Genomic DNA, 14945 nt, shown 5'->3' with positions numbered 1-14945 from the left:
TGTGTGTGTGTGTGTGTGTGTGTGTGTGTGTGTGTGTGTGTGTGTGCGCGCACACTTTTTTTAAGTAGGTAAAAACTAAAATAAACAACTTCCTCGTATTTAACCTTAGAATGTTTCCCCTTCTTTCTCTGGCAGTTTCAAAGACACATCAAGAAGTCGGAGGGACAGAAAATCCCCAAAGTGGAACTTCAAATCTCCATCTACGGAGTCAAGATACTAGATCCCAAATCGAAAGTGAGTCCTGATCCCAAACCCTTGCGATCATTAGAATATTACAAGCGTTTTCACAACGTACATCAACATAAAGTTAATGTGCTTACGTTAATCATTTAGCTTTGTTTTCCAGGATGTGCAGTACAACTGTCAGCTCCACAGGATATCCTTCTGCGCCGACGACAAAACTGATAAAAGGATATTCACCTTCATCTGCAAAGACTCCGAGTCCAACAAACACCTCTGCTACGTGTTCGACAGCGAGAAATGCGTAGATATCTTTATCTTCATTTACCTTGTCAATAACTTTATTTGGGTTTTTCACATCACTACTAATCTAATATCAGTGTATATTCAGTGAGATGTTGTTTCACAGACATTGTCTCCTGTGCTCCACTCTTACTTACTATAACTAATGTGAATAAAGTCACATATCTGATGGGACTGTGTGCGCTCTGCTTTTTTGTTGGGCAACTTTGGCAATATTTTAAATTTTTTATTTTCAAGCGTTTTTTTACGGACAAAAAAGACCTAAATGTTTTCAAAAAAGTGGAAAAAAAAAAAAAGATTAAATAAATCAGTTTGATGTATATGCAACCGCTTTGATTTAGATCATTTAATTTCATAAAAAACCCAAATAATAGAAAATGTATACATTATATAATTCATTGTTAAAAACAGACTGAGACTTTAATACTACAGTATTATTAAACCAAATTTTATTTGAAATGTGTTCTCCCCGCTCCGTCGCAGGCGGAGGAGATCACCCTGACCATCGGCCAGGCCTTTGACCTCGCCTACAAGAAGTTTCTGGAATCCGGAGGAAAAGACGTGGAAACGCGTAAACAGATCGGAACTTTACAAAAGAGAGTGAGTTCCACGCCCCAGTTTCCAAATTAGAAGCCCGAACGCTATGAATGCAACACGATGTTTAAATAATTGAACTTAAGATATACGTATAATAACATATATTTACATATGAATGTGTGTAATGGGCATTCAGAAAATTCTAGTAAATTCCCAAACGTCCAAACCCTTGAAGGAACCGAACAGCTTATTGTTTTATGTTTCTGTAGTTGTTTCTTTAATTTACATTTGTATTGATCGTTTCCAATGTGGTAAAGTCGATCGTTATGTTTATCAATACCGTTCTCCATCCTTAATGAGATTTTGAGAGTTTAACTCAAAGTCTAAATGAGTTCCACATTTTATATTAAAATGTAAATATAATAATAAAATGTAATAATAAAAAATTCAAACATAAAAACAATTGTTCAAGTGTATTGATTTGACTGTTTTTTTTCTTTTTTTTTTTTTTTTTCAGATTCAGGAGCTGGAAACAGAAAACTCGGAGCTCAAAAAACAACTCCAAGATCTGGAAGAGCAGCTCATGATTTCTCACGTTCCACCAGTAAGGATCCAAAAGACAAAAAGATTCTGATTTATTCATTTTATATATTATAATATATATTCATATTATTAAAAGAAACAGAGTTTTCCTTTGTGATTTCCTAACCCTACCCTTGAACACAGTGAATTCAATCTGTAAATATCTGAATCTAACAACAATGCTGGGTGTTAAAATAGGATCCTTTAATGGAGCCAACGCATTTGCATTTACAGTATTTGGGGTCAACATTCTGTGGCATTTAATATTTTAAGAAACTTTTTAAGTTTTATATCAGTGTAGTTCATAGCTGATGTGTTATGGTTTAAATTGATTTTTTAAAGCCAGGAGATAAGGGAGATTTAGTTGTTATTATTATAAAATTATATTATTATATATTTTAAGAATAAGCATAAAATAATTTCCTTTTAATTATTATTATTATCATTGTCAGATTTTTTTATGTTTTATAAGTATTTAATTATTTAAAATTGTATTTATTTATTTATTTATTTATTTTTGGGATGTTATTTGTTGTTATTATTTTTATTATTATATTTATTATTATATATTTCAGATATGTTTTGTTCTTATTTAAAATTACTTTTAACTCTGCATTTCTGGGGCAACTTACTATATCCCAAAAATAAGTTCAATCATTAAAGGAAAATATAATATACCCCTTTACCGCCAAATGATGCAAAAAAATAAAAATAAAAGTGAGCCGGTCGTCTGGAACCTCCTGTGATCCCTCCTTTCTTCCTGCTCCTCCTCCTCCAGCCGCCTCACGTCCACCAAACCAAACGAGCCGGTCGCCTCGAAACCTCCGGCTCCGTCTGTGATCTTTTGTTGTCTCTTTCTCTCCGTCTCTCCCTCCGCCTGTAGCTGCTGCACCTTAACGCTAGCAATGAGCCGTTCATGCTGCAGCGCCCGTCCTCGCTCTTCTGGTGCCACGCCCTGTCGTCTCTGTCCTGCCTGGAGATCTCCTCCGTCACGCTCACGCCCATGAGCTCGCCGGAGTCCAACTTCTCCAGCGGCCTACTAACTCCTCCTCCGCCTGCTGCTGCTGCTGCTCCTCCTCCTCCTCCTCCTCCTCCTCTTCCTCCTCTTCCGGCCAAGCCCGCCGCCCTCCTCCACCCCGCCAAACTGACGGAGGGATGCAGCATCCCGCGGCCTCGTGTAAAAAAAAAAAAACAACAAAACCTTGTGCCTTTTTCACTCTGTTTAATATCTCTCCTCCTGCGTCTTCTTCTCTTTTTTTCCGTTGTTTCCTTCTTCCTTCTCTTCCTTCTGATCCGTCCCCATCCAGTTCTGTGATTGTCAGCCTTTTTAGTTTGATACGCGTTTGACCGCGGACCCCGTTTAAATAAGATCGGAGAAGATTTTTTTTATTGCCACGTACGATTTAGTCCAAACTTGCACACGTGCCTGTGCTGTGATACGGTGAATAGAACAGAGAAACGATGAACCGTCATGATTTAATGGTAAATTAGATTACGCTGAATTTGAACTATTAATCATCTTGCCGGGGACCTCCCAGAACCTCCTGGAGGACCTCCTGGGGGGGTCCCCGGACCCCGCGTTGGGAAACCAAATCCAAAGCAGTCCTCTCACCTTAACTGGGATGGAAACGGTTGTTATCGTACGTCCTCCAATGAAAAGGTTTAGATGTTGGGTCTCAAACCCCCCCCCCCCCCCCCGCCGGGCGGTGACCCCGCGGGCGTAGCCGTGGGGTCCTCCGCTCTCATCGTGAGTACACTTGGTTTTTTTTGGGGGGGTGTTTTTTTTGGGGGGCAAACAAACCGACCCGTGTTTCCCCGCCTCTCCACGTCCAGGCGGGCAGCGTCTCGGTGAAGCCGCCGTCCACGGACGTCTTCGACATGGTTCCCTTCTCGCCCGCCACGCCCCTGGTGCCCGTCCCCGCCTCCAACGGCTGCCCGCCCCCGCCCCCCACCACGTTACCGCCCGATATACGTGAGTCATTGTTTGTTTTTCGGCATCAGAGGCCAAATGTTAAAAAAAAGGTGCTTAATGCGGAGCCTACATGTGAATGCCGGCGCTGGTGAGTGGCGCCATCTTGTGGTGCTGCATAGAAACTACACCGGGTGACTTGGAGAGATGGATGTGTCGGGGATTATTTGGGGACAGTGAGCGGCCGAAGAAATCTGGCTTTCAATGCAACATTTTGATAAATTTCAAAAAAAAAAAAATTTTCATACGTGAATCCAATTTTAACTGTAAAAAAATGTTATTATGTTGAATATGATTTTTTTTTTATAAAGATTTTTTGCGACCAAAAAAAGTTAGTAAACTTTGGTACTGAACTCAAAATAACAAACTTTATGATATTTTAAAGGCCTCCTTTAGCTTTAAGTGGATGAAGCCTTTAAATAGTTGAGACCAAAATGAGAATAAAGGTAATTTTTTTGTTGTCATACGGTTGTTTTGTCTGTGTTGGTTAGGCAGAGACATTTTTGTTTCAAACCTTTGGGAACGTCCGCCGTGTATTTCAGGTTTAACAAATTAAAAATGATGGATATAAAAAAAAGGTTAGGGACAGTGATCAAAGTTTAAAAAAATGCAAATATTTAAAATCATATCTCTGCTGAAGAAGACAAGTGATGGTGAATATGCATTATGAAAACTATGGTATTTTTCTCCATATTTGTCTCCGCAACGTGAGGAACTGAATGAATTCCTGATTTGTGTTTTTAGGAAAAGACCTGTTTGGCGCAGAGCCCTTCGACCCATTCACGTGCGGAGCGGCCGACTTCCCTCCGGACATCCAGTCCAAACTGGACGAGATGCAGGTCAGACCGGGCAGTCGCTGTTAGAACATCATGAAACTATAATACAAAACATGTCTAGAATGAAATGAATAATGCCATAATGTCATAATATAAATGACATGATGAAATAATAAATATCATTTTATAAATTACATGAGGAAATAATAAATAATATCACAATATAAATTCCATTATGAAATAATAAATAATAGCATAATATCAATTCCATTATGAAATTATAAATAATATCATAATAAAAATGAGATGATGAAATAATAAATCATATAATATAAATGACATTATGAAATTATAAATAATAGTATAATATAAATGACATTGTGAGATAATCAATAATGTAATATAAATTGCATTCTGAAATATGTAATAGTATAATATAAAAATGAAATAATAAATAATATAATGTAAGTTATTACAAACTAATAAATAATATGAATTACATTATGACATAATCAGAAATATGATATAAATTACATTATGAAACTATCAAAAATAGAATATAAATTACATTATGAAATCATAAATAATATACATTTCATTATGAAATAATCAATAATTTTATATAAATTACATTATGAAATACATAATAAAACAATAATTACAGGAAGGAATAATAAATAATAATATTTTTATACAATTCAAATAAATAGTAAATCATTCAAATCAAAATGTAAAATCAATACACGACTGATGTTGATGCTGGATTTCAAATAGGAAAACACTCAAGACTCGACTTGGAGCTTTTAGTCGGGACTTAACGTAACGATTGATCTATGATCTGTAATTATCCATTAGAGACAAAGGGTCGTAGGGCGGTGTTGGTGTTGACTTTCTTTGATGACACTGCTCTATTTCAAGTTCGAGAGATCATTCGTCGCATATGAATGTTGACGTAGGCTTCAGATGCATCAGTACTTACATTTCACGGTAGAAACGTGGCTGAATGACTCCGTGACCAAACAGTTCAAATGAGACGAGCAGCATTGGAGGCTCTGACCCGCAAAGTGCCCTTTCTACTCATGGCCACCAGAGGGCGGTTTAACGTCTGAACCAATTGGTCCTTTCTCAATCTGCGTTTTGTCTGTACTTGTGTTCTTGTCTGTACTTGTGTCCTTGTCTGTACTTGTGTTCTTGTCTGTACTTGTGTTCTTGTCTTTACTTCGTTCTTGTCTGTACTTGCGTTCTTGTCTGTACTTGTGTTCTTGTCTGTACTTGTGTCCTTGTCTGTACTTGTGTTCTTGTCTGTACTTGTGTTCTTGTCTTTACTTCGTTCTTGTCTGTACTTGCGTTCTTGTCTGTACTTGCGTTCTTGTCTGTACTTGTGTTCTTGTCTGTACTTGCGTCCTTGTCTGTACTTGCGTCCTTGTCTGTACTTGCGTTCTTGTCTGTACTTGCGTTCTTGTCTGTACTTGCGTTCTTGTCTGTACTTGCGTTCTTGTCTTGTGTGACTTGTGTGGACTTGGGACAGTATCCCAGAATGCATTTCGCACCAAGCGGTGGTAATGGTGTTGGTCCCCGGGAGTCTGTACTGCCGAGTCGAACTCGCCTGAACTAAGTCTGAACTACCAAGTCCGCAAGTCCGTGCGTACTTGGTGTTGAGAAACGGCCTTCGTCTCTGAGGATCTGTTTTTTATTTGATTTTTGTATTACTTTTTTTTTGTTTATTTTTTTTGTAGACACTCTATAATGTCAATATCCCAAATCAAGCCGGTATCTAAAACGCTCCAAACCTTTTTTTAATGTCAGTTTTTATGTGTCAGTGAGACTAGACTACACTAGACTTGGACTCTTAAACTATGATTGCAGACAGAGTTTGGATTTTTGACGTTAATGGTCGTGAGACACTCACAGCGTTTTGACAAAAACAAAAGCGGAAAATGTTAAAAAGCAGCCGTGACAAATAAGCTCTTGAATCTTGATTCGCATCCGTGGATCCGGTTGGTTTGGTTGCATCGCAATGATTCACCACCAGGGGGCGGTGCTGCACTTCACAGTGTCTTTTCCATCCACTGTCTGTACTGGACTGTAACCTTCTCCTTATTCCCTCCTTTCCTTCTCCTTATTCCCTCCTTTCCTTCTCCTTATTCCCTCCTTTCCTTCTCCTTATTCTTTCTCCTCATTCCCTCTTTTCCTTCTCCTTATTCCCTCTATTCTTTCTCCCTGCTCCTTTCTCCCTCCCTCCTGCTGCAGCGCCAGAGATGGTTTGTATTGTTTTCTGTTCCTTACTTTCCTGCATGACTCACGTCTCCAAAATCCCAAATTGTTGCATGTTAATAGAGTAAGATGTAGAGCAGGACTGTTCAACTACAGTGCATTTTAAACTTATTACCTGTTTAGGGTTCCATATGCTCTATTTTTTTGCATAAATGTATTTAGTCAAATATTTATTGATGTGTTATTATTATTATTATTATTATTATTATTATTATTATATTATTATTATTATTTCCCACATTTTCGACTTTCTTGTTATTGGAACAGTTTGGCTACTTGTAAAACAACAACCAAAACAAATCCTATAATTTAATTATCTATATGTGTGTTTTAATATGTATTTTTGGATATTATTCTCTCATGTTTTTTTTTTTTCATCTCTTATGTTTTTTTAAATATATATTTCTTTATTTTCAGCCATCAGGTATTTCTCCCATTCATTGAAATATGAACGGTGAAGAAACCCTTTTTCCACTTGGTTCTGTGTTTCTCAGATAAATAACACATGTTTAATGCAGCTATTTTCAAATCCACAGTAGGTCAACAGAAAGTCATATTTCATATTTAGTTATGAACCAATTTGTTCGGGTTTTTTTTTAATTATCATTAATCTCTTTTATTCAGTTCATTGCAAACCTTCTTACCTCCGTCAAAGGACCATTCGACATTAAAGCATGGGCCAAACTTGGCCCCCGGGTCGCCAGTTGAACAGCCTCTGCTCGAGATCTGTGTTCCGTTGCTTCCGATTTAATTTTATTTTATTTTATTTTATTTTATTTTTATTATTTTATTGTATTTAACTTTATTTCATTTTATCATTTTATTTAATTCAACTTTATATCATTTTACTTTATTTTATCATTTTATTTTATTTTATCATGTTATTTTGTTTGGATGTTTGTTGCAGTTTTTTTTCAATTTTGTAGAATGTGTTGCAGCGTGTTTTTAAATTAAACATGTGGTGAGGTCCTTCCTTCCTCCTCCTCCTCCTCCTCCTCCTCCTCCTTCTTCCTCCTCCTCCTGACGGCCTCCATGTTGTTTTCTAGGAGGGGTTCAAAATGGGACTGACCCTGGAGGGCACCGTCTTCTCCCTGGACCCGCTGGACAGCCGCTGCTGAGGGCCCCCCCCCCAAAAGGAACGAGGTGCCCGAAGCGCCCGTCGTCACGTTGCATCCCGGGGGCCTTTCCCACGGAGCCGCATCTCCACGTGTTGTTCTTTGTTTTGAGTCCGTCGTAGAAAAAAAAACAAAACTATTTTTGTACACGCTGGCGTTGGGAGTTGGAGTTTAGTTTTGATGAAGGGTGTAAATAGTGCGCGGTGTCGCGTGGTGGTGCACACGGTTCCCTGTTTCTACTTCCCAGTCGCTGTCCCGGTCCGAAGCCGGCTTTACACCGAATGCCACAAACGACAACGAACGGGAAGTCCACGCGTTCCCGTGGAAGAGGTCGGATTCCACGCGCGAATAAGCAGCGGCGCATCCCTGATTAAGTCCCGCCTCGTCTGTGAGAAGCCCCGCCCCGCATCTGTGACAAGCTCCGCCCCCTCTGCGGTTCGAGGCTCCGGGATGTGTTTTTCTCTAATTTTTTAATTTTTTATTGCGTTTTATTTTATTTTGAGTAATTGGGCTTAAAACAAAGTAAATAAGTTACATAAATTAAATAATGACATTCTCATGGTGTTGTGGTTAATGTCCAGCTGAAGAAACTGGCTTAACTCGCTTTATTTTTTGGGGCGTGGGGGGGGCAGCCCAGTCCCGTTTTCCCTGACATCCGACTGTCGGGTTCGTTTTCGTGTTCGATGTAAAGCCGTCTCAACATCCACTATACAGTGGGACGGCAAAACCTCCAGCTTGTCCAGCGATTGAAACATCACTTACAATTTTTTTTTTTGGTACATTTTCTCGCTAAATGGAACAAATACATTATGATTATATATATTTTTTCATTAATGGCTCATTTCACCTATTTTTAACCCTTGTTGTTATTACAATTCTTGCATTTTAATAGATTAAATTGACCATTTCTCTATTTGTTTTCCTTTACTTTCTAACTACGTAAGCCTCCTCCTCTCCCTCTTGCACCGGAAAGCACTTTGTCGAAAACCTCTGTCGATATTTAGTACTACAGTATATTTACATTATTTTACATTGTATGCTGTATGACTTTGCTGTTACAGTTATTAAAGAAAATGTTACTCAAACGACCAACCGCTCAATTTTTTTATGAACTATTTTCTACATTTTTTAACATTGTTTTCCAAATTATTGTTATTTGAAATGTTATATATTTATCATTTTTTCTAGATTTTTAACTGGAATTTTATTGTTATTATATATTTTTCTATTCTTATATATTCATACTCTTGAGAAAATTCCAAATATAAATCTACATTGAAATATTTTTTTTCCTGGAAAATAATTTCATTATTATTATTGAACTGGTTTCCAAATGTAAATCGACTTTGTAGATAACCACGATCCTTCTTTTTTTTTTTTCTTATTTGAACCGTAATTATTCTTATTCATTAGCCTTTTATCTGTCATTTTCTCACGACCTGCAGGTCCTACAAGGTTCCCTTTAGCTTAAAGATGCAATTGACAACTTTATCATTGAGATATGGCGTCGTTCGGACATCGCCGTTCAAACAAAGCTGCGAGTTGGTCGGCACAAAACTCGCAGCTCGTTTTAAGTGGGACTCCACCGTTAGTTGCCAGGTTGCATTCCGCCTCGCCTGGTTTGGGACAGTGATTGGAAGCGCTTCCCTCCTCCTGTTTGGGTTGCGCAGGGCTTGACGCGCTTCCTTTGTGCGGAAATCGAACCTTCAGTTCCTGGGAGTTGGAACCAGGTGACACAGAATTGCATCGTGATACGGAGGCTTACAGGGACCAGTCTAAACGCAGATGGTGCCATTATTCTATAGACATTTCACTGTGCAATCAACATTAACTTCATAATGAGAAGTTAAAGCAAATAAGTTGTCAAATGCCCATTTGAGGTAAATCTAAATTCTAATCCTAATAGGAAGGGGGGGGGGGGATTTCTAATATTTATTTCAAAGTTTGAAACGTAGTTCTCCACCCTTTTGGATCGACCGTCCCAGTCCTCTTGGCCTCGGAGCTAAAGAACATTTTTACAAAAAATCTGCAATAAATAGATCCATCCATCAAATCATATATACATGTATATATATTTGTAATACAGTGGTGCTTTGACTTACAAGTTTAACTCGTTCCGTGACAGAGCTCCAATATATATATATATATATATATTTTGCCATTTAATGGAAATACACACATCTTTTTAACACTCAAAGAAGCAGAGAAGAATCGATCACACAAACACACACACACACACACACACAACTTTAAAACCACCACTAATAACCACTCATATTGTGTAGCTTCCCCTCCTGCCGCCAAACCAGCTGTGACCCGTGGAGGCATGGACTCCACCAGACCCCTGAAGGTGTCCTATTGTATCTGGCACCAAGACGTCAGCAGCAGATCCTGGAGATTGTGAGGTGGGGCCCCCATGGATCTGGCTTGTTGTTCCAGCACATCCCACAGATGCTCCATCGGACCCTAACCCCGCCCATCCACATGATGTAAAAGAAAAGGTGATTCATCAGACCAGGCCACCTTCTTCCGTTGCTCCATGGTCCAGTTCTGATGCTCACGTGTCCATTGTAGGAGCTTTCAGTGGTGGACAGGGGTCATCATGGACACTCTGACCGGTCTGCAGCTACACAGCCCCATACACATCAAGCTGTGATGCACTGTGTGTTCTACACCTTTCTATCAGAGCAGCATTAACTTTTTCACCAATTAGATCTACAGTAGCTCTTCTGTGGGATCGAACCAGACGGGCTAGACTTCACTCCCCTTGAGCCTTGGGCGCCCATGATCCTGTCACCGGTTCACCAGTTGTCCTTCCTTGGACACTTTTGGGAGGTAGTAACCACTGCATACCAGGAACACCCCACAAGACCTGTGGTTTTGGAGACGCTCTGACCCAGTCGTCTAGCATCACAATGTGCTCCTTGTCAAAGTGGCTCAGATCCTTATGCTTGACCATTTTTCCTGCTTCCAACACATCAACTTCAAGAAGTGACTGTTCACTTGCTGCCTCATACATTCCACCCCTTGACAGGTGCCACTGGAACCAGGTGATCAATGTTATTCACTTCACCTGTCACTGGTTTAAATATTGTGGCTCATTGGTGTGTATATATATATATATATATACACACATACACACACACAGATATATGCATATATATTTAAGTATTTATATATATATATATGTGTATAAATACATATACACATATGTATACACATATATGCGTATATATATATATATATATATATATATATATATATATATAGAAAGAAGCAGAAATATTTGTTTTTCTATGCAAAATGTTTTGCAAAAAAAATAAATTTATGCAAATAATAAAGTAAAGCAAATAGGATACATTTTAATGTAATTTAAGTCCTAATGTAGCTGCACCTGAATTAATATGACAAGAGTTGAGGGGGATGAAAAAGCATTTAGTTTAATTTGTTGCACAGCAGGAAATACACAAAGCAAACAAGCACTCAAAGCACCGCATTGTTATTGGTTTCCCTTCAAGAAAGATATTATCCAAGCATTTCAAGAGCATATACGTCGTGTAGTGGCGGAAAAGTGACATGCATAAAATCAAATCCAACAGGGTGTGGTCGAAAGTCCCAAGACTTCTACTAGAAGTCTTTTCAGGGGAAACAAATCAAAGTCATAAATGATCAGACACCATTCAGCACCGGTTTCATCTCTCCGTCGTGGATAGACAGAAAGTTCTTTATTCATCGCCCTTCTCCAGGTGGATTTATTTATAAGGAATACTTACAATAAAATTAAAACAAAACAAAAAAAATCAGCACCTGTTTGGGGGGGGGGGGGGATTTACAAAGGAAGTGTCATCGCATCCCGGTTTGCTGGAGACGAGGTAGCAAGCGCTGAGGAAGCTCTTTTTAAAATGTTCTGGAAAAAAAAAAGTCAAAATTAAAGACGAACGGGATACAAAATTAAGGAAAAAATAAAAGCTCATCGGCTGGATGTGTTTCCTCAATAGCGCCACAACTTTCGTTTTTTGCATTAAAAACACTTAAAAATAGACAAATCTATTAAAGCTATTAAAAAAAAAAGGTCATAGTGGTGGGTTACTATAATAATAATAATAATAATAATAATAATAATAACAATAATAACCAATAGCCGTTATTATTAATATTCGAAGATTGGTGTTTGTGGTTAAAGAAAAATACAAAGAAAAAATAAAACTCACCATTAGCGATTTGTGGATCTGAATAAACCGCTTTTAATTCAAACTTTTACCAAAAAAAAGACAAAGACAAAGCAGTGATTCTGGAAATATTTTCTCCCAGGAAAATTTTAAAAATCTATTAAAGCTATTTAAAAGGGTCCTAGTGGTGGATTAAAACAGTTGATTTCCTTTCCCAATTATAATTAATATTTTAAGCACTTTTATTGTGGGAAAAAAACCATCCTATTAGAGGGAGGGAAAAAGGTAATAATTCTCAAATGTATTAATTTAAAAGTTTTTATGTGAGTTCAAACACACAAATACTTTCATTGTGGTAAATTGGAACTTTTTGTTTTTGTTTTTTACCAACAGCAGTTATAACTAATACTCTAAGCACTTTTATTGTAGTAACAAAAAAAAAAAACCTCCCCGTTAGTGACCCCAAAAAAAAGGAATGATTCTGGAATCTTTTTTTTTTTTTTTTTACCAAATTTTTGTTTTTATGTGAAATTTCTCTCAAACATTCATCTGACTTTTACAATCAAATCAAATTTCGTGATTTGTTGGAACTGTTTGTCGAAAGGCACAATAATAAATATCTTGCCACGGGGCCAGAACAGTCCTCAGTACCGTGTATGTACAACGTGGTTGAGCGCGTGGTCAGCTGCATCAGTTCAACAGTCTATGCTGGTACCTTGCTTCTTTTTGGGGAGTTTTCTTTCGGTTTTTTTGTTTTGTTTTGTTTCGTTTTTTAAGGGGGTCTTATAGGAAGCACGCGGGTCCGATGTCGATGCCGAACTCCTGGTCAGGGCCGCCGACGTCCACGGGAGCCACGTCCACGAAGGGAAGTCGGGCGGTTTTCTGTGTCCTATACTCAAACACCGTCTTGCCCCATTTGCCGTTCGCTTGCTGCGAGAACGGAGAGGAGGAGGGAAAAAAGGAAGACAAGTTCAATCGGATGCTGGAAATTAAAGGACACGGCGGTTCTTTTTGGAAATTCGAGACAAGAAGGTCGATACCAATTTCATCCCTGTGTGTCTAGTACAGAGGAAACTATGCGCTGTATGCTAACTATGTTAGTGCAATGGATGGCTGCAGAGGGGTTCAGCTAGCCTAGCTCCTGTGAAATCAGGGAATTATACCTTTAAGGGTCTAGTGCTAACTGTGTTAGCGGAATGCATGGCTGCGGAGGGGTTCAGCTAGCCTAGCTCCTGTGAAATTAGGGAATTGCATCTTTAAGAGTCTAGTGCTAACTGTGTTAGCGGAATGCACTGCTGCAGGGGGGTTCAGCTAGCCTAGCTCCTGTGAAATCAGGGAATTACACCTTTAAGGGCCTAGTGCTAACTGAGTTAGCAGTATGCATGGCTGCAGAGGGGTTCAGCTAGCCTAGCTCCTGTGAAGTTAGGGAAATACACCGAGCATCTATGAGACAGCATGTAAATAAACTGGGCGGAGGAGGAAGAGCCCCTAGGGAAGGTGCTCGACGGATCTCTCTGAATGTAAATTTCGAATCGAGGGATGCACGGAGGACACCCTGGGCCTCCTCCTTCCCACGCATCCCATAACACTCAGGAACCCACCGTGCAGCTGTCCTCCACCACGGTGTACCGGAAGCGGCTGTTGCCCTCGGCCTTGAGCTCCAGGTCATTGGTGCCCTTGAGCAACAGGGCCTTCTTGAGGTTGCCGCTGCGCTCGTCCCTGTAGGCCACGGAGTTCCTGCAGTGATAGGTGATGCTCTGCGAGGCCTCCTTGGACAGCAGGCGGATGAAGGTCATCTGCACCGTCACCGAGTTGGACGGCTGGTCCTTGTTGCCGTACGTGAACTGCCGAAAAAGGAAGGAGGGGGGTGAGTACGTCTCATCACGCCGTCCACCGCGTTCCCGTTTCCATATCAGTGCCAAGGCGACATTTCACTTATTAATGTATTTGTCTGGGTTCCCAAACTTCCCAAACAGCCAGACTAAACTGTGGCTGAGCGCCAAAAAAATGTATGTTATGGAATAAGATAAAATTTTAAAAACGATCCATCTGCCTATAATAAACGGCCCTGGCATTCGTGCAGAGTGAAACAGATTAGGTTACACAAATATAGCATTTCAGCTGAAACCTCGCCGACAAAAAGTGCAAACCTCACGAGAAATGAAGGCGGGCTCGCCAGGGCAGCGGAGTAGTTTCTCTCTCATAAAAAACAAAAACGTATTCAAATTTAAAAGAAAATAATTCAAATCACTAATTGCAATTTCTTCATCCACCTCTAGGGTGCGTCACAGACCCGTTTGGGAACCCTTGATTTGGATTAGAGATGATCAATGTGAGAATGTTTATAGTAAATCATATATTTTTTAAATAAATGGGTGGAGACAATGTATGTCATTCCCAGTTGTAATACTTTCATCTACCTCTAGGGGCTCCAGAACGCAGTTTGGGAATCCAGGTTTTGAGTCATCCCCCTCCTCCTCCTCCTCCTCCCCTTCCTCCTCCTCCTCCTCCTCCTCCTCCCCCTCATCCTCCTCCTCCTACTCATCCTCCTCCCCTTCCTCCTCCTCCTCCTCCTCCCTCCCGCCTCCTCCTTCTCCTTCTCCTCCTCCTCCTCTTCCTCCTCCTCCCTCCTCCCTCCCGCCTCCTCCTCCTCCTCTTCCTCCTTCTTCCCCTTCATCCTCCCCTTCCTCCTCCTCCCCCTCATCCTCCTCCTCCTCCTCCTCCTCCTACTCATCCTCCTCCCCTTCCTCCTCCTCCTCCTCCTCCTCCTCCTCCCTCCCGCCTCCTCCTTCTCCTTCTCCTCCTCCTCCTCTTCCTCCTCCTCCCTCCTCCCTCCCGCCTCCTCCTCCTCCTCTTCCTCCTTCTTCCCCTTCATCCTCCCCTTCCTCCTCCTCCCCCTCATCCTCCTCCTCCTCCTCCTACTCATCCTCCTCCCCTTCCTCCTCCTCCTCCTCCCTCCCGCCTCCTCCTTCTCCTTCTCCTCCTCCTCCTCTTCTTCCTCCTCCCTCCCGCCTCCTCCTCCTCCTCCTTCTTCCCCTTC

General features: G+C 40.3%; 2 protein-coding genes across 5 annotated transcripts in view; one reads left to right on the top strand and one right to left on the bottom strand.

Moving 5' to 3' along the window:
• gulp1a (GULP PTB domain containing engulfment adaptor 1a) overlaps positions 1-8824 on the top strand; it is a 100100-nt gene extending 91276 nt beyond the window's left edge. For all 3 annotated transcript variants that reach the window (XM_080018736.1, XM_080018735.1, XM_080018737.1), the window contains 7 exons: positions 136-234; positions 347-484; positions 967-1083; positions 1538-1624; positions 3436-3574; positions 4316-4410; positions 7668-8824. In XM_080018736.1, coding sequence (XP_079874862.1) covers positions 136-234; positions 347-484; positions 967-1083; positions 1538-1624; positions 3436-3574; positions 4316-4410; positions 7668-7739 — 747 coding nt within the window. In that variant the 3' untranslated portion in view covers positions 7740-8824. The remainder of the gene's footprint in view (positions 1-135; positions 235-346; positions 485-966; positions 1084-1537; positions 1625-3435; positions 3575-4315; positions 4411-7667) is intronic.
• Positions 8825-11150: 2326 nt separating this feature from the next.
• The window catches only part of LOC307244581 (uncharacterized protein), a 52166-nt gene continuing 48371 nt past the window's right edge, over positions 11151-14945 (bottom strand). The window contains exons 53-55 of one of the 2 annotated variants that reach the window (XR_013844650.1): positions 13507-13749; positions 12557-12835; positions 11151-11643 (exon numbers count right to left, since the gene is read on the bottom strand). Coding sequence is in view for 1 of the 2 variants with exons in the window: in XM_080019819.1 (XP_079875945.1) it covers positions 12689-12835; positions 13507-13749 (390 nt within the window). In the remaining variant the exon portion in view is untranslated. Of the gene's footprint in view, positions 12836-13506; positions 13750-14945 lie in introns of both variants that reach the window. The other variant, XM_080019819.1, reaches the window with a different exon arrangement.

The sequence above is a fragment of the Zeus faber genome, assembly GCF_960531495.2.
Source record: "Zeus faber genome assembly, chromosome: 18".
Classification (NCBI taxonomy): Eukaryota; Metazoa; Chordata; class Actinopteri; order Zeiformes; family Zeidae; genus Zeus; species Zeus faber.
This window is presented reverse-complemented; position numbering and strand designations above follow the sequence as displayed.